General features: G+C 40.6%; 4 protein-coding genes across 12 annotated transcripts in view; 2 read left to right on the top strand and 2 right to left on the bottom strand.

Moving 5' to 3' along the window:
• Positions 1 to 17,625, bottom strand: part of LOC143893227 (patched domain-containing protein 3) — a 29,046-nt gene extending 11,421 nt beyond the window's left edge. The window contains exon 1 of the mRNA XM_077398387.1: positions 17,493 to 17,625. Coding sequence (XP_077254513.1) covers positions 17,493 to 17,506 — 14 coding nt within the window. The 5' untranslated portion in view covers positions 17,507 to 17,625. The remainder of the gene's footprint in view (positions 1 to 17,492) is intronic.
• LOC143893310 (uncharacterized) lies at positions 284 to 14,258 on the top strand. 8 transcript variants are annotated; one of them, XR_013255767.1, is made up of 4 exons: positions 284 to 590; positions 9,047 to 9,972; positions 10,708 to 11,351; positions 13,303 to 14,258. XR_013255767.1 is itself a non-coding variant. In XM_077398556.1 (4 exons), the coding sequence occupies exons 2-4, from the start codon at positions 6,522 to 6,524 to the stop codon at positions 11,256 to 11,258; spliced, it is 1,554 nt and encodes a 517-aa protein (XP_077254682.1). In that variant the 5' UTR covers positions 5,969 to 6,069; positions 6,481 to 6,521; the 3' UTR covers positions 11,259 to 13,264. The 8 variants fall into 8 exon arrangements, 7 of the variants coding, with proteins under 7 accessions (XP_077254668.1, XP_077254717.1, XP_077254724.1 ...); XM_077398556.1 differs by lacking the exons at positions 284 to 590; positions 13,303 to 14,258 and adding exons at positions 5,969 to 6,069; positions 6,481 to 6,598 and having other exon boundaries at positions 10,708 to 13,264; XM_077398542.1 differs by lacking the exon at positions 13,303 to 14,258 and having other exon boundaries at positions 10,708 to 13,266.
• On the bottom strand, positions 15,093 to 19,875 carry LOC143893395 (haloacid dehalogenase-like hydrolase domain-containing 5). Its single transcript, XM_077398714.1, has 3 exons — positions 19,663 to 19,875; positions 18,008 to 18,822; positions 15,093 to 17,901 (listed from the first exon to the last, which is right to left on the bottom strand). The coding sequence occupies exons 1-3, from the start codon at positions 19,717 to 19,719 to the stop codon at positions 17,589 to 17,591; spliced, it is 1,185 nt and encodes a 394-aa protein (XP_077254840.1). The 5' UTR covers positions 19,720 to 19,875; the 3' UTR covers positions 15,093 to 17,588.
• Positions 19,876 to 19,891: 16 nt separating this feature from the next.
• Positions 19,892 to 23,763, top strand: Eif2d (eukaryotic translation initiation factor 2D). Of its 2 annotated transcripts, none has more exons than XM_077398457.1 (10): positions 19,892 to 20,293; positions 20,532 to 20,815; positions 21,097 to 21,484; positions 21,565 to 21,867; positions 21,933 to 22,262; positions 22,407 to 22,552; positions 22,733 to 22,813; positions 22,885 to 23,089; positions 23,164 to 23,332; positions 23,418 to 23,763. In XM_077398457.1, the coding sequence occupies exons 1-10, from the start codon at positions 20,246 to 20,248 to the stop codon at positions 23,480 to 23,482; spliced, it is 2,019 nt and encodes a 672-aa protein (XP_077254583.1). In that variant the 5' UTR covers positions 19,892 to 20,245; the 3' UTR covers positions 23,483 to 23,763. The 2 variants fall into 2 exon arrangements, with proteins under 2 accessions (XP_077254583.1, XP_077254576.1); XM_077398450.1 differs by having other exon boundaries at positions 19,892 to 20,332.
• Positions 23,764 to 24,153: the final 390 nt, after the last annotated feature.

Raw genomic sequence — 24,153 nt, 5'->3', positions numbered from 1 at the left:
TCGCACCGTACATACACACCGTCGCGTCGCGAACCGTGAACCGTGCATGGTTTAAAGCGCCGATGTGGCGTCGATCGCGATCGCGACCGCCGATCGACGTGCCGCGATGCCGTTGGACCGCAAACCGACGACACGACTAGTTCCCTATTGCAACTTGCAACTTATCGCTCGGCGGCTAAAGCGCGCCGCGGCTCACCTCGGCTCACCTCGCGACGGCGAAAAGCGAGACCTGCGATTACAACGCTGAAAAATGCGTAGTATCGCACAAACATATGTAGTACGTATAAGATAAAATCATGTCGCGTCGTCACGCGATAGGATTGTTTGCGCGTGGCATACGACGTTATCTTCTCAATAGTTGAAGATAACGAGATGAAGCACATATTGTGTATCGGTATCGCTAATATTGTGCAATGGAACATCTCCGGGCGCTCGGTGCGCGCGCACCGGACGGGACGGGACGGGCGCGCGCGGTCCGGTGCACGCGCACCGAGGACGAGGACCATCAAACGTAGTACGCTTGTCGCCGAACGCACTGGGGCAACGGGTGGCAGTTGGCAGTTGGCACAGGTGCGCGAGTTCTCGGATAGGTGAATAGGTTTATCGCGGCCTTGGCACACGAGAGCTGAAATCAAATCAAACGCAGATTTTTCAACATTGCGCGCCTAATAGCGCGCGAGATAACGAAAAACGCGAGGACGGCGCCGGCGTAAAAGTCAACGCCGCGTTAACGAAATCTTTCAAGTTTTCTCTCTCCCAGTTTAATTAGCCTTCGATTACGTCTTATTCCCCGTTATTTTTTTAAGTTTAACGGAAAGAACGTGCGATTAACTTTCGAGAGAAATCTGACCTCGGGTTCTCGATCTTGTCGATGCCCTTGATTTTGTCGTGTACAATTTAATTGCGACGTACTTATCGAAACGACCGAGCTATCGGGAGGATAATTCTGGCGCGTGTTGAGAATAGCGTATATATCGCAAATTCACGTCGCGCAGAACTCGCTCCGCGTGTACTTGGCGCGCGATCGAGACACTACCGTGCCATGTCTCTTGATGAGCGACGGGTTGTTTTCACCGAGTGCGCGTGTACCGAAAGCATCGTGCGGTCGGTCGTCTTCGGTGCTTAACGTCCACGTAAATTGTTTACGACGCGAAGAGTCATTAATTTTTATTACGTCTACTTTTTTCCGTTCTTCGATTCGAGCACTGTAATCGAAACGGAATAAGAGGACATATTACGGATGAAATTTAAAACGCGCCGGGTAAACAGAAATTACAAGTTGCATCAGTTTGACGAAAAACTTGCGCACCGCGTACAAATGACGCAATTTCAAACTCGCGATAAAAAATTGCGTCCAATTTAACCAAAACTCGCGTGTTACGTAGTCCTACGAGTTGATCACACGTGTATGTAGAATATTTGCAGACGCAAAGTGACTATAATTACGTGCCTTTGCGTAATTTAGAAGTAGTAATTTAAGGAAACGCCCTTCGCGTCAGCTCCGTTCGCCTCGAATGCTCTCGCGGTGCGCCGATTCTCGCGTTTTTCCGACGGCGAGGGAAACCCGTGTCTATGCTCGTTATACTCGACACTTTCCAAAATGTGGAAAGTGCGAGCGAGTAGACGATTCGAGCGGAAATCGCCGTCGCGGTCGGCGTGGTTCGTTGAGATCCAACCGGCCGAGATAATCCCCGACGCCGGAAAGTTCGCGACCCTGTCACCGTTCATTCGAGCACTAATGATAAATCATTCGGATAAAAACCGGAGAAACTTACGCGACACCGTTGTTGCGCAACAATAATCAGATGCGCGCTCGATGCGTGCGAGCGCACTGACGCATCCGCGTTGCACGTTGCACCGGCGATTAATCATCGCTGATATTCCCACTATTCTATTCTACTCGCGAAGAATATAGAGACGCGTCTCTCGCGCGCACTTTCCCTCGCGATCGACGAGAGAGGACTTTGTCCGCGGAACGATCTGTCGCAGAGATTTCGTGTAATTCCCCCCCTTTTTTTTGGCAAAATTCCCAAGGAATCCAGAAAAGACCGAGATATTGTGGAATGAATAAAAATTATTGATATAAATATGAATTGATAAAAATTTCAACTTACAATTTCACTGACAGAACCTAGGATTTTGCAAAATCGTTAGTAAGATTGTGTGTTATTTTTATTTATTCCACAATACCCTAATTTTTTATACTATCTAGGAAGTTAAAAAAAAAACGAATTACCGAAATTCCTACGATAGATCCAAATCCTGGTCGCGTCAAAAGTTACAGCTAATATTTGCTTCGCACTTGACACACACGCACACGCAAAGTCGGTTCCATTTCGAATGAGAGTCCCGAATTAATCTAATCTCTAATTCGGTTAATGTTTACCTTTCGAGTTTAATTTCATGTAGGGGAGACCGGGGCTAAGCCGACGCTATTTTTTCAAAGGCACGTTTTAATATTTAATTAAAACGTCAACGTATATATTTAAAGAGTGTTTCTTCAGGTACAAACGTGATTCGGGAAGTTTTGCTGTACGTCGCTTTGTTTTGCCGCCAGGAAAGGAAAAGCGACGCGAAGACAAATTTTCAAATTGAAAAATGCCGGGGTAAACTCGACGCTTTGCCTGATCGACGCACGTTGATCTGGAACTTATTTTTTATCGTCTGAAACTAAATATACATTTGTTTATCGTGTATTTAAAAAGTACAAAAATTTGGAATTAAGTAAAACAATCGTTGAAAATAATGAGAACAAACTTTGTTGAACATTCAATTGTTTTCATCTGAACTCATGTCTGAAAAACAATTTATGCAAGTAAATTCGCGCGTACACGTGCGCACACATTTGTCATGGGCCATATGCCGCATTACGAGCATCGTTTATTATTGGGAGCCAATAAAATGAGTGTCGACTTAGCCCCGAACGTCGTTTTTTACTTTTGTTACTCCAAAAATATATAAATTTTGAAACTATGCAAAAATTATTATCGGATTCGTATAAAGCATCGAATTTCCCATCAAAATCACTTACCGGTAGATTTCGCAAGAGTGAAGCTCGATGAAAGAGTAGACATTTTCGAGAGATCAGAAAACGTACCTTTTACTATCAAAAACGCTTATGTCGCGTTAAAACGTACACTATAACTCAGAATGTTACCAACGTCCGTTGATAATACTGGCACATAAAGACGCATTTACAGTAGCAAAGGCAAGTTTCTACGATAGGTTTAACGTGGCAAAAAGCCTAGTGTCAAGTTAGCCCCGGTCTCCCCTATACGAACCAATTTTAATTCCGTTGGAATTTACCAGCGTTGAACTTCTAATTCCAATCTTGCGTTTGCGATGTTTTTATTGACGCGAATAGACGGTGAAGAATGCGCGGAATGACGTGATTAGTTCGTGACACCGCACGATTATGATTGTAATTACTCGTCGTGTATAGTCACAAGAAAAACACGATAAAAGCTGCGCGATTAAGATCGCCTCTGCGATATTTATGGAAAAAGGTGAGTATATATATCGATGAGCAAGCGCGAGATTGTCATCTTGAAGTTCGAGATCTCGTTTTTGCCACGTGATAATAATTGTTCGCAGCTGGCTCCATGTAAATAGACACGCGCGTATCGTTCAAGTGCGACTGTCCGTGAAACCTCGGACCGGTAATCAGCGGAAATATTAAAGTCAGAGTCGGATTAGTATATTTAGTCTCAATCGCGATGTTGGGCGACCGATTGGATTATATTGTGTTTGACTGTAGCGCGATGTGTTTTGAGGTATACGGCACGGCCTCTTTAAAATCTCTCGTTTAGACTTTAAAGCGGACTATCGCATTTTGGTCTAGGTGCCGGCACCGCGCACCGCCGCGATCCGCCGAGGCCGCACGGCGATGAGCATCGCGGGATTGACGAACGGTAACTTCAGCGATTTATTTCTGCTGCCTTTCGACATTGTCGAGCTGGCTGGCTTTCAAGCGCGCCTCGACCTGGTACACTTAATACTTAATCAATCGCTATATAGATCGCACCCTTGCAGGAAACAATTCTCTCGCATCTGGCAAATTGTTTGACTCCTTCGGGCGAGGGAAGAGGCTGAAGTTTCGATTTCTTATTGATTGTGCGCGCTGAAAAATTCTCTGCAGATTACATTTCATTCTGCAAATTGCACGCGCGTGAGAAGAAAAGGAAAAAACGGAGATAGGAAACGGGATAAAATCACCTTCGAACAAAAAGAACGGAGAACGATCCTTATTATATCTATTGCTATTTTCCAGGAGGAAGAAGAATGTGTTTGAAGAGATAGGGTTTAAGAGTTTAAAAGTTAAAATTTGTGGAACATGTCCTATTTCTGTCATATCACATACGTGATTTCGTTGTATATTTCTTCTCCTCAAGTTTAGTCGAGACCTTTAGTTTCTTTTACCAGCTCAATAATGATTCGAGAATTATAGACATATATTTCTCCAGAGAAATGTACGTATGATCTTCGAGTTATCGATCAAATAAGAAAGGTCATAGACAATTCTAGCAAACTAAAATTCAGGTCGCGTGATATCGAGACGATGACTTTTCTCAATATTTAAAAGACCGTTTTGTGCATTACATCATTCTCAGATTACAACGCAGAAGAATATGGTTCTTCGCAGAAGAATATATACAATTTAATCTCTAGATTAAGCTACAGAAACGCATATCCAAAAATATGCATATTATGCAGATATGCAGATTTTCAGTCTTCGATAAGTCACCGCAAATAGCATCAGCATCCCTGCCATTTCGCTGCAAAACATTTCGCACGCGCGTGGGTAATATCTTGTCCCTGTGCCGTCAAGTCCCATTAATACGAGGACACCTGCGTCGGTGACGATAATTCGCATCTGTCCCCGTTCACGACGTTTATGGAGGCTAAACAAATCTCGCCGGGTCAACCGGGTCCGCCTGAGCCTGGCTCCAGGTGGGGTCAAATAAGCGACGTGCGTTCGAGCTCCGTGCCCCTAAGTAGGTCTTTAGCCGTGGAGGACCGTTATCCGACTCGCGACTCGCGACCTTCGGCAAACAATTCGTCTGCGACCGTTTTGTCCTTGCGCAACGATCGTGCGCGCTTCACGGCACCGCCGTCGACCGGATCTCGCGGCACACCGCACTCATCCAGCTTCCCGTGCGTCCAGCGTCAGTCAGAGCGAATCGATCCGAAGGCGCGATTATCACGTTACGCCCTATTGACTCGGAGAACGATCGTTAGATCGTCAAGATCGTGAAGATCGGCCTAGTCAGTTTCGAGGAACCTGCGCGCGGTGATCGACGAATCTCCGATGGAGATCGACGAATAACTGAACTTCATTTTTATGCCGCGGCACTCGCTCATCCTATTATATGCAAAACCTGCGGTAATAATCGAAAGATACAGTGCGCGACACGGTATTAGAGTCCATCTTAATCTCGTGAAAATGAAATTTAGGTCAATTCTGTCGAATCTCTATAGAAGAGCGGATCGAGTTCTAACAATCGATGGATCCGATTAATCTAATTTAGGTTAATAAAATGGCAAATTTTTTATTTCAACCTTGGAAATATTCTCTTTTTTTTCTCTCCTTCCCCCTTTTTTATTCATTCCTTTCTCCCGAAGAGGAACTATCATCGTCTAGAGAAGGAAGAGATCGTGAAGATGGCCTTCGCGATCGCATATCATCCGTATAGACAATATGTAAATAAACTATCATCGCCTACTGCACGGATTCCCGCTCTCACCAACATCCTTTTCCGGAAATACTAGCTGGTCGACCGGCCGCCGGTCGGTTAACCTTGGAATGCGTTGGGGATATCCGATGACTCTCCTTCGTTTTGGCCCGATCGGAACCGGTCCTCCTACGGACGAGCGGCCAGGTAATTTATGAGGTAAACCAGCGGTTGCCGACGCGGCCAAGGTGTCAAGGTAGGGAGTTCTCTCCCGGAGCGGAGTGAATGCCTTTCCCGGCCGGTTGGTCCCGGCGCGGCATCTCAGTACTCCTGGTGCCGCACCAACCGATGGGACTTGTCGTTTTCTCGCGCGCGGCCGCGATCAAGAAGGGCGAAGGTACTTACGTTCGTTCGGCCGAGCTGGTCAAGTCCAACGATCAACGGGCTGATCGGCCGGTCGCGAAACGAATTATCGTCCTAAGCGAAAAATCGAGCATTAATTCCGAGAATTCTCAAATAAATTAGATATTCGGATACCTCTCATCACAATTGTGCTCATTTGTCGTATATAAATGACCACTCCAACGTCATATATACCCGCATCTCAGTGGGTTAAAAAAAATAAAATATGCGCATATCTCGTATGTGAATTTTATCGTGTTTGAATTTTTGTAAAAAAAATTTGGATGATTAATGCTTTACCAATCGTAATCTGCAAAAAATATTCGAATAAATTTGGAAATTATTTCACGCCCTATACGATCGTCAATGAATCGTGCAGTAGTAACGTTATTTTTTCTGAATATAGAATACAGTGTATGAAGAGCGTGCGCCAGATAAATCGAGTGCATGTCCGAGAGCTTCCACATCAGGAATAAATGTAGTGAAGTGAAATTGATAACTCGCTCGTGTTTATTCCAGGAACTGTGTGAGAAAATTAACTACTAATTTAATAATTATGATTACGATAAAAAATGCGATTTTATGCAATCACAACTATATAATGATATAACGTGCACGTGCTATGGGATTAATTGTGCCAACGTGTTACGCGTCAGGATTGTTCATGCGAGAATCGGAGATCTGAGAATTAAAAACGATATATATTAATGTTTTGCAATCGGAATATTCCAATCATTACAGAAAATACGCAAAGTTACGTAAAATATTCAATCGCAATTTAGCGGGTTTCTTAATATCTCTTAATATTCGATTTATCATTTAATTTCTCTTTCTGTATTCTTATCATCGTAATAATATTCTTGTCATCCATTGAATTTCAAATAAGACGAATAAATTAAAGTAATGAGACACATGATATGTCTAGCTAAATAAATGTTTCAATCCATCACAGGACATAATACTGCTGTTAATATCAATCAGACGGAAATGAAATATTAAGTATTCACGGATATGGCTATTGATAATTGAAGAGTTATTTGGTGTTATTTATAATCACAAACTCGACCTTAGATCGAAAGTAGGGTGAATGAATGGAATGTCTCACGATATGTTGCCTATCGAGATCGAGAGACGCCCGATCGAATTTGAGGTCAATCGTAATAATTCAAGTGGATATGGGTGCATTGAATTTCGGTCGTACACTGAATTCCCAATAGAATTAACGGTTTTAGAAAGCCGTGAAACAACCGATGGAACAGGAATCGGCGCTAGGAATGACCATCAAGTCGCAGAACGATTTGCGTCAGAATGTCAGAATGTGCCAATTTACAAACGGACACTCGCGCAGAAAGCTTATCTTTTCCTGTCGTTATTTGTAACAGTAAAACTAAAATATTAATGCGCAATAATAATAAATGTATTTAAAAATTAAAATAGATTGATCTTGGATTGCAAAAGAAGGCATAATTGAATCGGTGTTTGAAAGAGATTAATTCTTGTGTTAGAGATTGGTCTCTACGCGTCTCTTTTATATTTTTTAAATATTTCTGCTGTCCGGGGGAGAGAGAACAGTTGTTAAGTGGAATCGAATAAGATGACTGAAAGTTTTAGTTTTTACACATGCACATGTGCTATAATGACTTGGCTGATTTAGCGAACAATTAGCGGATTTGTCGCGAGGCAACTTGTAATTGTCATGTTTTGCTAACGGCGCACGTCCAGATTCGGAAAAAGTAGGTAATTCTCGACAATGTAAATGACGTCGCGAATAATGCCGCACTCCTCAACATCGTCAACAAGGTAGAAGAATAAATCGAGCGAAAAATAGAGAAATCGAAAGAGATTTGTCGAGTCAGAAAAAAAATCTTCAACTACCTTTATTAAATATAAAGTAGCGGATAATCGAGCGGAAAAGTAAAAAAAGAGCACATCTCGCGCTCTCTAACGTGACGCAGCAGTCGCATATGCTCGAGCACGTCGCATCGGATAAACTTGAGGCCCAAATATACTCTCTCTTGTCGAGGTGTGGGCCAGTACGCACGTGACTAACATGCTCGTGTTGTTCGTCACTCTCTCGTGAAACGGAACGGCTTTTCCCTTCCGTTTCGGGGTCGCGAGTACTTTCGATGCCTCGTATCTCGACTTCCTGACTGAATGTTTCCATCATTTTAAAAATCCACGCGATATACGCAATGTTAGTTTCACGTCTGGTTTTTTTCTGTAACATCATCTTAATATTCCGGAGCTCCGCTGTATAATTTCGTTATTAGAAATCTGATAGAATTTTTAACATCCGCTAAATTTTACGAGTCTCATAAAACTTTGACAAAATGAGACATCGGGGCAAATCGGGTTAATTAAATTCTCGCAAGTCATTGAAATCGTGCATTTTGTTAGTCGCTCTTCGCCTCGTGGCCGACGAAAGTGTCACGCCGTCGACGATTTATGAATGCATGTAGCGCATCATAATGCATGTTTACGGTCCTCGATCTATCTCTTCGAGTGGTCGCATCTGTCGAATCCGGTTGTTAAATGATATAGCCGCCGCGAATAATGGCAAAGGACTTCGGCGAAATTGCCGCGAGGAGAGACATTCTCCTCTCCCGTCCCGTTCCACTTACATCGTTCTTACGCGACGAGTAAAAGCACAGCGATCGAAAGAAACGCGGGCATTTAAAGACAATCGTCATTATGTACTCGCGAAGCTGCATCCCGCGAGCACCATTTCTTCCCCTCTCCCGTTATGACTAAAAATCCCACGTTCCGCTAGAATAGCGGCAGTCGGACTGCCGCCTTTCTTGACCGAGAAATGTCGTCGTTAAATTTCGTCGCTAACAAAGTCTCGCCGAGATATAATAACGGTTAGAGATATACCCGTTGTAGCAAATTTGGCAACGAAACTACTATTAGATTCCTCGTCGCGCATTTTGCCGTCTCCGACATTTCAAATTATCTTTATCTTTCCTTTCCAGAATCATGATCAGGCTCGCAATCCTCCTCGTGCTCGCGATCAATCTGGCGAAGGGCCAGCTCAACTACGAGGGAAATCCATACACGGAGTTCACCGAGTATATCGCGGAGGAGAGCAATCTTTCCGAGAGGTCTGCCAGGAAAAATGACGTCTCGATCGACGTGTCCAACCCCGTGGTCTCGTCCCGTCCTCAGAAGCTGTATCCCGTTGCAGAGCCCGAAAGCGATGGGCGCTCACAGCAAGAGGCGGAAACCAATGATCTTCTCAAATCACAGATTTCATCTTCGGTCCAGACTCTCCAATCGGACACGTCCGCTCGGCAGTTCCAAGACTCTTCCGGGAATTCGCCGATCAGCCAGGCGGAGGTCGCGCTGAACACGTTCTTGAACTCCAGGACACCCGCGGAATCTCGCTTGTCTCTCGATCACTATCTCCGCAGTCAACAGTCGCCGGAGGCTCAATTGCGATCTTCGGACGCGATCATCGGTCAAGAATCGTCAAAGCCGATCGAGCCCCTTAGCCCTCAACCTCAACCTCAACCGATCTCTCACGTTGAACAACAGCAACAGTTGCTGGTCCCTCGGGTGAACCAGCAACAAGTGCAACTGACATCGCAAGTGGACCAGGTTAAGCTAGTGCCGCAGGCTGATCAACGGCAACAATTATTGCCGTCCGCTGACCAGACTTATGGCTACGTGAGACAACCATCCGTGGTACAGGCGGTACAGCCCGTGATCAGAACACCCGCGGGAGTTGTCCTGGGACAGAAGATGCTCCAGCCAGTGCCACTCGTTCCTGCCTTTCAAGCTAGGAACGACATGATAACGCCGGCGATGTGGCGGGAAAGAATGAGAAGAATACACGGGAAACCGTACCCCTTTGCACAATCGAGAATAGCACCGGCATTGTACCAAGGACCAATCGCAGGTGAGAAAACATCTCAGAGCGAAAACGCATAACAGATTGTTCGACGAGATACGAGTAGTCTTCAACACGAGAATAACAATTTTTTTACGAATTGTGACGTAAAAAAATTGTATCTCCTCGATGGAAGACCTTATCGGGCATGTACATCTATTATTCACATTTTTTTCCTGAGAAATAATGGTTCTTTACACCAAAATCGCGTTATTATTATTCAAATTATTCTGTCTCACGCCTAAAAATATTCGCCTTAAATGCGTGAACATTGGTCTGGCAGAAGTATGACCTTTAACTTGATGCTGCAAGAATGCGCGTTACGTCATATATTTTGAATGGATTTATGCAGAAAGAAAAACCGAATAAACACGACGTGGCAATATATCATCTCTTTTTTTAAATTGATTGATACGTTCATGAATTAAATCTACATAAATATATCTAATGTGAGAATCCGAGTTCATCTTCGATCATATATCATAATTCACTTATTCGAAAGTCAGCATTTTTAGACACGGCATATATATAATGAGATGATGACTAACTACACGATCGACTGATAGCTTTTCCTTTCAAAAGCGACGTATAGCGCATACTATTTTCACTCCGTCAGCATTCACACATGTTGCAAAATAGACGCATGTAGAATACACTTATTGTTAGATAATAATATGTCGCGAATAAAAATTATATAACTTTCTTCCGTTTAATAAAATTATAATCGCCTTCTGGATATCTCAGTTCCTTTCAAGGCCAAGGGTCCGGTGGGTCCGGTGGAGGTGATCTACACAAAACCACCGGGTTTCCATCGAGGACCGCCCATCCTCGGTAACCCACCGGTTCCCTACGAGGACGCGAGCGCCTGGTTTCCCGACGCTGATCAGCCGCCCCCCCAGAAGGACGTCTATTATTCGCAGTTGTACGCGCAGTCCTACGATCCTCACTATTACAATTACATCGCCGCGACCGGTAAAATCCGGCCGTATCTGTATGGGAAGATAGGCAAGTATAAGGAGGAGCAGAACGACGGCATCTGGTCGGAGCTCTATCGCGGCTTCAAGAAGCACGGCCTGAGAAATATCATGACGCCGACCTTCTTGCTGGGCATGACGCTACCAGTGGTGACCCTGATGCTCTCCGCCCTCGTGCAGAAGCGGTCTATCTCGCGCTCCGACGACGCGAGGGAGTTGAATCGGGAGGACGCTCTGCAAGAATACCTCGAAAGACTGCAGAGGGCGATGGAATGTTACTCCGGTAGAAATTCCCGAGACGCGAAGCTAGACGGATGCTAGAATCAAGGATGTCCTGATGATAAATGAGTGACTCGTGCCGACTCGGATAACGCGTGAAAAAGTAGCCCGATCGGCATTGAGAGAGTTGCATTAGTAAGTAATTCAAGTAATGATAAATGTAAAAATTTGAAATGTTTTTAGTATTCAAACTATTTATACATTTTACATTTTTTATATTAAAATATATACGGACTCTTTTTATGTCTGCGCGCATCATCTTGCACTTCCATTTCACTCAGCGACAATCAGATGTGATCGTTTGATTCTGAGATTCGTTTATTTAATGCGACGTTACGTCTAATTTAAAGTAAGGTAATTATCGCCGGGTTTTGGAATAAACGCACGGCGAGAATAAGAATTTTTGTACTTAAATTATGATAAAGGTAATACTCTTAAAATCGCGTGTGCTTTGTAGACATAATCATGTAATTGCATTTGAGCGGAGACTGGTCATGTTGATCAAGTACGATAGTGTGTACGTGTGTACATATATGCACGAGATCTGTTCGAAAAGTTTTCGAACTTTGTCTTTACAATTTTTGGGGGTTTACTTACTACAACTTATTCTCAACCTCATTCGTCTGCGAATTTTTCTTAATGTCTTCAAATGTCGATCCTTTAGCCTTTCACGGATTTTATTTTTAAAAGGAGAAAGTTAACGAGAGCCACGTCGAACAAATGTCAGAAGAAAAAAAAGTCTGAATTGTAGGAAGACAATTCATAGTTCTTTCACCACAACGCGATCGCACACGCAATCGCTGCTGATTCGTCATTTCTGCACCAAACAAAGATGATTGTATTTCCTCAGTTTTCCTACTCACGACCTGACTCTCGCGGACTTTTTTCTTTTCTTAAAACTGAAATCCACGTTGAAAGACCGAAGATTCGACACAATTGAAGACGTCAAAGAAAATTCGCAGACGGACTTACGTGCGCCTGAAAAACGCGTACAGAGACTGTTTCCGGAAGTAGAAATGGCGTTGAGAATACATCAATCGAGAAAGGACGTATTTCGAAGGAGATGGGGCTGAATAAACTGTAAATAAACCACCAAAAATTATAAAGACAGTTCTTGGAAACTTTTTGAATAGATCTCGTATATATGTATAACGTTCTCAAAAACGCCACGTGAATGTAACGTTTCAAGAATATCGAAAACTGCATAGCTTCGTAAAGCAATTAAATTACGCAGAAGCAATGCGTTGTAATTTTAACGCGCATTAAAAATAAAACATGCGTTTCAAAGTAATTTATCTCAAACGAAAAGGAAGGTTTTAAACAGATATTTTAATTTCCATACATTCAAATGATCGCTTCCGGCGGAAAACAGTAAAAAAACGAGGTTTTGCACGCGCGACTCATATTATCTCCGTGCTACTGTACGCGATCACTGTAACACAAATCTAATGACACGCGAGCGTTCTCGAGATGTGTTATTAGTGCATTATGCAAGACCCACGTCTAATAAAAAGAAAAAGACCTACGTCTCCCTCCTGTCTGTCGCAAGTCATCAGTTGCTGTGCGCTAAAATAAAAAGGAGGAAAGATAAAAACTACTAAGGCTGCTCTTCCGGGTTAAATTTAGAAGAATTAAATAGCGAAAGGCAAGCCACAGACTTGCCGATGTTACTGCATCAAACACTGTGTATATATAACATGTATCTAATATACAAAAATATACATAATACACACTCGCGTTAATTAAAACACATACTGTGCGTACTTTGTTTACTGTTCCTGGCGCAACGAACATTTCCCACATTATCCATCATCCCCGGAAACCGAACGCGCATATCTTTCTTTTTTTTTTTTAAGAAAAGGAAGGGAAGGAAGCACGAGAGATAGTGTGAAATCTTCGTGAGAACTAAACTTTCGCGTTTCAATCATCGTTATTGCACCTGTTCGTCGGATGAAGATAAATCGAAGGGGAGAAGGAACTAATTATCGCTCCTACAATATTAATTATTTTTTCTCTCGCGTAAATGCGATGTCCCTCGTTTTGCAAAGATCTGCGGATCATGAATAATTGAGTTACTCGTTGGCAGAGACGCAACAGAAGAGTGATTTACCTCTCCACCCTGCGATGCAGCGATGCAACTGAACGCGAAGCGGGACTGGAACGACTTCGAATTCTAATCTCAAACGCGCGTTGCAACCTACGCCTTTTATCGCGTACGGACGCCCGTCTAATTTACGAGCTTATTAATATATTAGTTCAGGCTAACGTAATTGACCTTGTTGTTAAATTGCTAATCCGGCATCGCTCGCTAGAATTGCTATATATATATATACGTTCAAGTTGTCGCGTCTGCTGGAAATTATGTCATACAAGTTTCAGAGTGCATTCTTTTATATATTATGCAACGTGCGCATTAAAAAGAAAAAAAAAAGAAAAGTCGTGATCTCTATGCAAGAAAATTTATCGCAATAGTTTTAATTTCGATAGAAATTTGCGCATGTGTATAACTCATTGAATATTTCAAAGCGATATCTTTTTTTGTTTGCCAGTCGCGAACACATTTGTTATCTATTTCAGTGACAGTGTGACTATTAAATTGAGTTGTTCGTTTTAACTTGAAAATGTGACATGCTACTGAAACAATATGCAATTTAGTATAGTAAAATATAGATATTGACAATAGAATCGATTTAGTTTTAATTCGCGGAGTTTTGTTACCGCCTTTTATATTTTGTCAGTAGATACGAAAATATAATAAAAAATTAAATTAATTATTAATTAAATTAAATGATATAATTAAATATTATAACACGTAAAATAAAAATTATTTCTATGTATGCGCGAACTGTGAAAATTTATGTAAGATCAATTGTCAACATATAAAATAAATATATGCTACTTGTATAACGATGAGCTGTGTTCAGAGTTTAGAAAGTAATATACTAATCGGATCGTCTAAGCTGGTCATGCCGGTTATGCCAGTTCTGTCCGAGAAGAACGCGATGTATTACGATACTTCCACGCAGCTCTCAATCTGGAACACTAAAAACCTGTCAGTAAAGTGTTATAAACCGTTAATGATAAAATGTAGGTCGCGTGTACGGGTATCTGTTTTAATTAGCTAAACTAACAAAGTTGTCGAATAAAAAAAAATCTTTCTATCCTTTATGGCTCACAGTGTCCTTATTTTCATGAATCATAATTTCCAATTTTATATGAACATTAAATAGAATTATATATGACTACTAAAAGTTAATATTATATAAATAGTTCTATTGTTCTCGTAAGATTATTTATTAATTGAATAGTATCAAATAGTATTTTTTTAGAAAATTTCCTAAAAAATAATTTCTTGAAAAACTTTTCTTAAAATATGTGATATTTGATACTTATTAATTTATGAGTATAATTTTTCGTTCTTATTTCTAAGTTGCAAGAATATGAAATCGAAATTTCGCAGAAATAAAATTTTGCATATGAACGCATTGAATTAGCCGTTACGGCTTTTAATTTTCATGGTTGATACATCAGGTTGGGGAACGGACTTACTTATGCCGTATAAACTTACTTAGGCCGCCCGAATCGTTGCCAAATTGATTGCAATCGAATTATTTAATCGAACGTTTGATGGCTCAGCTCAAGGGTCATGAGACCCAGCCGTCGTGTTGTCTGTGGCATGAATAATTATATGCTGCTGACAAGGCCAGCGTGCAAATTGTGCATCGTACAAAGTAGGGTTTACACGAGATGAATACCGATCGCAAGTTTTGAAGAAATTAAACGTATCTAACGTGTATACGTTTAAATTTAAAACGATATTTCACGGAATTTCTTTGAGGATCACAAAGGCGGTGGGCGAAATAAACCAACCTGTGATTTATTAAAATAAATTCTAATTTGCTCCATAAAAGTCACAGAGGTTACATCATGAGAATTCTATACATTTGATATAATTAGGAGATATAATATTGATAAATTGCCCTCGATGAAACACATTACTTTCTACACATATAATAACTGTCTTGAATATAAGAGAGATACACCACACTAAGGTATGTATTATCCATGTGTGTGAATATGAGAAATATGTGTAATTATTAATGTGTATGGTATCTAATATATATATGTATAAGTATTAATTTATATATATACACTGGTGGATCTCTCTCTCTCTCTCTCTCCTAGGGGGGAGGTAACCTCCCTCCTTCCGAATAAAAGAAATAAGTTTTGCTGAATCTGTTTAAAAAATCTAGGAAAGAATGGATTAAACGTTAAAGCAAAACCAGAAGTTTCACCACGTTCTCGTCGTTGATTCTAGAGTAAAAACTCTAAGCGTGATATATATATATATATTAAGAAAAATATCAAACCAAATAATTTTGCCGAATAATTTTGCCCCTCCCATTATCGACGTCAAGATCCGCTACTGTATTACATACGTACTATATAATATACATATATAAAAATATATAAAAATTTTATAATTTTCAATATATATTTATATTTAAACGTAAATAAATATATATAATAATTTTAGAAAATAATTAAAGATTATATGTGTATGTATTGTATGTATGTGTTTGTATTTAGTATAATGTGTATCTCTTTTTTTCGTTAACTATTAAGTGACGCTGGCGATAGAGGCAGAACTTTTATTAGCATGTGATCGTTGTAGCACTTTGACCGTTGCACGATACCTCATTGTCGCAAATGAATGATAAGCCAGTTTGTTCACGATGTTCATTTAAACCCTATTTAACTGGTCAGTCTTTGTCTCGACGGACATTAACGCGTTGTTGGTGATTATATATGATTTTATCATTGTGTCAAAATTGCGCTATATAAGGGCAAGTACAAAATATAAATGTGCGATTTTATCTTCGGATTAGCTTGTCATTGATTCATGCAACTTTTATATACAGGCTGTCTCAGCACGCATGAATGGCACTTTAAGGATAAGTATTTCAGTTTAGAATCAATTAATTTTCAAATCGTTATTAATCATTAATTAATCATTGAACAATTTGTTCCTAAAATATTATTTACACATTTCGAGATCTTGTGCAAAAAGAAATAAATGAATCGAGAGAAGAATGTGGACAGGAATTTACTCTATAGAATTAAATTTCAGATCTTCAAAATTGAGAAGCGAATCCTATACAATTCTTTAAAACAATCTTTTATAAATTTTACATACACCAGTCTTTGCTTTTAAAAATTAACAATGTAATTTCGCAGAATAAATTCTCGTCGATTGTTTCGAATTCATTCATTTTAGTACTTACATTTATTTTCGCGACCAAAGGCAACAATCTCTCTTAATTTTGGTCTGTTGTAACAACAAAAGTCTTTCTATACTCTCTTTTTTTTACTCACATTCGCTAACGAGCTGCATTTCAAGACTAGACCTGATTATATATGTGTACATTGTATACTATACATATATAATATGAAGAAAAAAACCGAAATATTATGAAGTATAATCTATGTTAGTATAGATCTTTTAGTATAGATTATACTTTTGCTCGGAACGTAGCGTATGTTAGCTGCGAGTTTTAAGAGCAATCGAATCAAAATTATGCCTATTATTTACTCACTATAGGAGCGTTATACGTATCACTTTGCATATCTTGCATTGCTTTTGACTAAGAGAGGCGTAGAGCACAGTGCACTTTGCGAACAAAATACATTCAGCTCAGTTTACTGTACAACTACGGTATAATTATTATCTATAATAACACACGCTTAGAAGTGGTTCATGTACAACGTATCAAACCCTCTAATAAAATTTCAGTATTAAATAGCTATAAAATTACGTCTCGGACACATATCAGATTGTTGTCTGAACATAGTTTTATTTTAATAGTCATAAATGTACTAAAATTCGTAATAAAAATCCATTTTATACATGTGTATACATATATATATATACATACACATGTATTTATCGTCTCAATATGTGTGTAACAATAATATGGCAATATCCTCTTTTTATTGTTCTATCTACAATATAAATTAATTTATTTCGTCTTCACCTAATTCTTTCCTATTGATATATTTAATACAGTTCGCTGTAACGCGCTAAAATTCGTTTTTTTCTTTGTCAAGTAGGCAGTTTTAAAAAATCAGAAAAACATTGAAAAAGGAGCAAACTAAATATACTACACTTTCATAACGTATTATAGCCTCTCCTGCTATTTTCTGTTTCTCTGCTGCAAAATGTCGTCTATGATGAAGGCTAACACTTTCTAAAAGATTATTTGCTATAATACTCACATTATCTTGCACATTCCCTCTCTTTGTCTCTTTCATTCTTTTTTCTCCGACGATATAAGGATATGAATATCCCAAGGCTATCTATTATGCACCAACTTATTCAAACTTTTCTTCTTTAAACGCCAGATTGATAGCTTGCCCGACGTCCTTCACGATGAACGCCGGTTTACATAGGCCATCGTCGACCGGCAAGAAATCCCTAGGACTGTGTTCGGGTATAAACTTGGAATCTCGTTGATGCACACCAGTCTCGACTAGAATACTAATGCAGGCCTTCGCGCTGGGATCCCTCATGTTCTTTCCAAGGAGTTTCTCGAGACTACGGGACTTAGTACCTTTTCCGGACTCGTAACGGGATAAATACTTGTCGTACAGGTTCGCGCCGAAAATATCGGTATTAATATTGTCGCTGTAAAAATCATGCGTAAATTATTTGATATAATATATTATAATATAATATGCGTGCGAACAAAATCTATTAACGCATTTAACAAATATTTCTGTTCGATACACACCCAATAGCATAAATCGTGTCGACATTGTCAATGCCAATGCTTCTGGCGTGATTAACGAGCATTTGATTGGCATGGTAATACGTAATCTCACTAGGTTTTCCGACTAGAGCAACGTATGTCAGGTCTTTGCCCGTAACTTTCTTGTACAAGTTCTCAAGACACAATAAGAAAGCACCGTGGCCATATCGCGGAATCGGCGCCTGCGACGCCCAAAGCAAATCCATGTTGCATGCCAACACTGGAATGTGCGGATACGGAACAGCGGTAGGCAATCCTGTGGGCATCCCGTTGGTAACCAGAAGATCCACCATTAATTGCAACGACGTTTCCCAATTTATTGGCTCGCTTAAGAGCAAGATTCCCTCGATTTGCGGGAAATTTGGATCAATTGGACCACAAATCGGATTTCTTTTCTTCAGGTTTATGTAATCTAAGCACGGAAAGTTTTTCACCAGTTCCTCTATAGTTGTCGTCTTCTCGAAGCCCAGTTCTCGAGCTATATCCGTTATTGGACCTTGACCCGATATGAGAACTTGTTTATTATGAAGATTATCAAACATTTGCAATGGTGAGTGAGCCAGGACAACTTGCGACTCCGTAACTTCGGCGCCTATCCACTTGGACAGATCTGCTGCTTTCTGACTACGCAGTGAATTTCCGCTGTTAGTAACGAATAGCGTGGGAACGCGAAATTTTCCATCGTCCCCTTGAAGTCGTTTGAAGGACTCTTTTACCGGCGGCAGTATTTGTTTTCCACGTATTATGACACCGTCAATGTCGAAAAGCAAACCAAATTTTGGTTTTGTACTTAAATGCTGCGAACAGAAGAAAAAAACAAATCTATGTTATTTAAGGCTAAACGTTTGAACGTTTGAAATTCTTTAAATAGAATATAAAAGATGCAGGATCTTGGCACAAGTACAAGTGCGAAAGTATCGTTAAAAATATATGTGATCAATATATTGATAAATTATATAATTTCATAAGCATCTAAATAAATTTCATATATATTGTTGCACAAAGGTATGTAGTTTTACAAATTATAAAAAAATACAATTTAATATAAATTGTATTAATGATATAATAAATCATACCTAGTAATTATGAATATAGCACTTTTCATAAAATAGATTTACCAATAAAAGTAATCTATAAAAATTAATTGATAAAAAAAATGTAATTCAAATTAAAATCTTTTGATAAAATATCTCAAGAACTTTGAACGGGCAATTCATCAAGGCATTGATAAATTATTTATCAATGCTTAACGATAAGTAAGGAAAGATTAGCATTAAATGGGTCGATGAAAAGAAAGCAAACACGACCTCCAACGGAATATGTCACAGCGTTACACCTTCGTCAGAAAATATGCGTTGCATATATATAAAACTAAAAATAATGCATCGCGCAATGACAAAGTTATGAAAGAGTATTATGTAAAATACGAATAATAATAACGCACAGTGGTGCACGTACGCGCGCGATCGCGATCCTAGGTGCGCCGAGATGAAAAAGAGAAAGAAAGAGAGAAAGAAGAAATCTCGACGATCGCCATAAATGAAAAAATGGAAATCACACGGACGCAGATCGAGATCGGTCGTGACAGCCGCGCTTGAAAAGGGAAAAGGCGAAAGTGGCGTGGCGGGGAAACTCACTCTGACTCCGGCGAGCCTCGTGACGTCCAGCCGCCGCAAGACGCTGGCGATCGTCATGTCTTCCCGTTTCTTTTAGTCAGGCAAACGGCGAGGCCGGGCGAGGCGACGACGTATACGCGCGCGATCTCGTCGCGAGTCGCGACGACCTCAAAACACTCGCGGGCCGCCCGTCGCGGCTCGATTATGCATAATGACGCGGACGCGCCTTGAGGTTATGTTCACCTCACAGCACACACTTCGCACGTACTGTCCGCACGTGCCGTAAGAGGACATAACGCGCGACAGATAGACGGGGAAGGGGAAGGGGAGTGTTTCTTTCCGTTTCAGCTGCGCTTGCTTGCGCTTCTTGCGCTCAAGAGATAAGACTTTTATTATTTGTGAGCGATATTTGTACTATTATTAATTTTTTGTTGCTTAACAGGTGGACGAAATGATACAGTTAAGACACTTGTTTAAGCAATTCTGTCGGCTGAATTAATCGCCGATCAAGTTAATTGTAGTTTGATCAAAGTCCAAGCATCAGAGAAAACCCTGAAAGAAGCCATCCCGGATCCCGCCGATCCCGGCCGACCCGGCCTTTTTTATGGGACCGTCGAAAGTCGAAAGCAGTCGAAAGTCAAAAGCCCCTGATGTACGTACACTACCGCTAGTATATTCGCTTTCGAAATTAGTAAGTACTACGTAGCCATGTTCATTTTCCGACACTGCCGATAAAACATCATTTTGGTGCGCGTCTGTGCTACATCTCTTAAATATAAAACAATGAAATCTTTCGACTGCATTTTTAATCTTTCTTTTTTCTTCCTTTCTTCTATTCCCCTCAATTTCCTCAAACGCTTATTAATTTCAAGCGTAAAAATATAACGTAGAAAAATCGCTGCGATCGAAGTCGACGTCGTCGCTCCGGTTCGAGATATCAATATTTTCATCGGAAGCGAGCCGACAGCGACGTGAGCGACGTCCGCGATGTTGCCGCTGCCGTGCGCCTGCGGGATCTATCAACGGAGATAAACAAGGATGCACCGCCGTACGGCAGATCGGGGTTAGGTTTAAACGTCATACGCGCGCTCGCCGATCGGGGATTTCGCCCGTTCAACATGTTTATCAAGCCGTTCAAAGTCAAGACTAATTACCAGTTGAAGGGAACTGAGAGGTTCGTACAATTTTTTGGACGTTTTGGTAATCCTTCGGTAGCTTTAGGACCAAGAGGTTATGTACTCCGCATCCTTATCTGTCAAACAAACGTCTTATTCACGAACATCTTTTACGTACTCCCACGGAAGATAATGAAATATAAGAGAGAATTTGCAAGTCCAACAATAATAACCAGACGTCTTAATTTTTACAATATATCTCTGAATCTGTTTGACTTGCAATATAATTCGTATATGTCCTAAGTGAAGAGGGATAATTGATTATTGTTATCGCTTTCAGGAAAAAATTATGCGAGGAGGTATTGATGGCATATCCGAGTCTCTCGGACGAAGATATTCGATCACTGTTGCCCAAGAAGGAACCCATCAGCATTATGAAAATAGTAACGCACAGTGGACACGTAGGCAAAGTATATTGCGTCGCCAAGATACCCATGTTCTTTCAACTAGATTCGTACGACACTCTGCTCTTTCCCACAATTTATACGTTATGGCACCATCCCTATTTATTAAATGCCTTCACTACGCACACGCCAGTCGTGTCCAAATTGCTAGCCGGCGCGAATCTCATGTTGCCTGGATTGATTCTGAAGGAGCCAGTGACCCTACATAGCTTTGGTAAACTGCCAAAGGGCACTCCAGTGTTGATCAACACCGAGGAGAACAAGGTTTGGACCTATATCATCCCACCGGTTAATTGTGTATCGAAATGTTGAGAGAAAAAGAGTATTCCTTAATCCTTTTGCAGGCTGCAGTTGCCGTCGGCGTAACTGCGCTTTCCAGCGAGGACATGTATATGGCGGCCGGTCATGGAAAATGCGTAGAGATTTTTCACGTTATCGGTGACACGTTGTGTCGATTAGGCAAACCATCCCTGAGGCCTGATTTGGGTTTACCAAACGTCGACAGCCCTACAAATACGTTGGAAGATATCGAATCGATTAATCGAGAGGAAATCGCAGAACAAAGCGAAATATTGCCGGATACGTTAGACGAATTAGACCTGAGTGAGAGTTCAAGCGACGTAGTCAAAGATGAAATCATTTCTAAGGTAGATTGCCAAAGATTCTCTCAAAATTAGATCAAGAGAAATCGATTGTTTTTTACGTTATTTAGGAATATATAGAAGAAGATGTGGAAACTGAAGATGTACAAATTTCAAACATAGTTGAACCGGAAGTAGTTGATCCGGTCGAAGAGATGGACAGACTACTGGAATATTGTTTCTTGAAAGCTTGCAAGATGACAGTCAAGTCTAGCGATTTGCCGATGTTGTCGTCCAACTTTTTCAAAAATCATCTGTTGGCCGCATGTCCGCCGGATAAAAACGTTGATGTAAAGAAATCTCGGTACAAAAAGTTATCGGTTTTTCTAGCAGAAATGAAGGCCAAAGGAATAATCAATACATCCATTGCAAAAGGCGTTGAATCATTGCTGTCTATTAAGGTAATATTTGTTTTTTTATTTATAATCAAATCGCTCAGGTTCATATTCTTCAAAGACATAAAGAATATATTAAAAAACTTTTTGGAAATAAGCTCTTTGATTAGGATATCGAGTGATTACAAGAGATTTCGTTATTTATTTAAGTTTGATCATCCACTTGTGAGAAAATTAGTCGTTACCGAGGAACCAGTTGCTGCGGTTGAACCAGTGGTTTCGAACAGCGCTGTCGTGTCGGAATGTTATCGAGTGACCGCCGACGTTCTGCCAGTTCTATCAAAATTCGGCTATGAGTAAGTACGGTAGGCATGGCACTTGGTGAGTGACGTCATTTTTTATCGCGACGCAATGTAATTGCAGAAGAGACAGTTTTCTATGCGGCGATGGTAAAAGCCGCTGAACGTTACATCGTCGTAATATATAAACGTGCGTATTGTGTTCGTTTTACATCGAATACATGATGATGATTGCAGAAAGGGTGACGTGATGAAAAGAGCCGATATCAGAAAGTGTTTTACTGAGTACGCGAAAGTGGAGGGTCTGCAAGATGGAAAGTAAGACGACGATGCTTCGCGTATAAACTAATCTCGCACTTTTTCTACATTGACAGCGGTTAATTTTGCAGAACGTTAAAGCTGAATCCCCAATTGGCGGGAATCATGCGAACTAAGGCTCATCGGGAGACGGTGACGATGGAGGATGGAATAAACAAATTTATCGGACGCATGACGCACATGCATGAGGTTACCCTCGCGGGAAATACTTTGTTGCATACGGGAAAACTGGAACCGATCGACATGAGAGTGACAGTGCGATCAGGCGGAAAGAAGGTAAATGTGGCGCGTCGCCGCTTTTACAAATTGATACAGAAGTTATTCGTTTTTCTGACGTCACGCAATTGCAGGTAACATTGGTGAATAATCTGGAAACGTTCGGGATCAATCCGAAAGAATTCAGCAAAGAATGCCAGAGCATTGGCGCGAGCGCGACAATCACTGATGATCCTGGCAAAAAGACACCAAGCGTTCTTGTTCAGGGGAATCAAATCTTATACGTGTACAAATTACTCACAGGTGAGTCTCGCTTTGACTTTAATATTTAATTTAATATTTTACAATTACGCAAACTCTCTGTAATTTTGTTATTTATTATTTGCAGAGAAATATCAAATAAAAAAGACCTATATAAGGGGCTTAGAATTTGCCCCAAAGAAGAAAAAATAGATTCTTGCGAAAAAATAATGTTTGATGATTGTCAACGCTGAAACCATTCCTCGTGGTTTTAATTTTTCTTCTCGAGACTTGGTGCAAATGGATAATCGATATTGATCAGTGCAATTTTAACGGAACAATTTCAATTGCAAATCGAGAAACGCTGCCAATTTAGTTATTGTGGAATCATGTTTTTTAATAGACTAAGATAATTGGAGAATTAAAATTTATCTCTTACCAGGAAAAATACGTGATGAGTAATTATCAAATAAAAGCAACTTAGAAATGTACAACATGTGAATTCTTATTGTATTTATCCGAACCGTCGTATTATTATATGAAGTATATGAGTGTAACACCTAAAGAAAAAAGAAGAAAATTTTTTAAGACGCTATCAGTAGAGGTAACATTCGTGCGAAAGATGACAGACGATCGAAGTTTCTTAATATAATTTATTATATATCGAGGTTTCAACATGGAAAAGTACAAATATTGCAATATGGGGAGGGCCCGCGAGCTCTCCTCGGGTAGGAGGGAGGGAGGGAGGGAGGAAAGCAGGAAGGCAGGATAGGATTTTCGATTGTACAGGAGAGGAGGGGCGACGTACGTAAAGAGAATGTGTTTTGCGGGATACAGGGATGCTGCGTTCGGATGAAAACTGAGAGCGAACCGCGTATACGTGT

This window comes from Temnothorax americanus, unplaced genomic scaffold, assembly GCF_048541705.1.
Source record: "Temnothorax americanus isolate GAGA-0224 unplaced genomic scaffold, ASM4854170v1 Scaffold1, whole genome shotgun sequence".
NCBI classification, from domain to species: Eukaryota; Metazoa; Arthropoda; class Insecta; order Hymenoptera; family Formicidae; genus Temnothorax; species Temnothorax americanus.
Note: the sequence above shows the minus strand (reverse complement) of the source record. Positions and strands in the feature narration are given on the sequence as shown.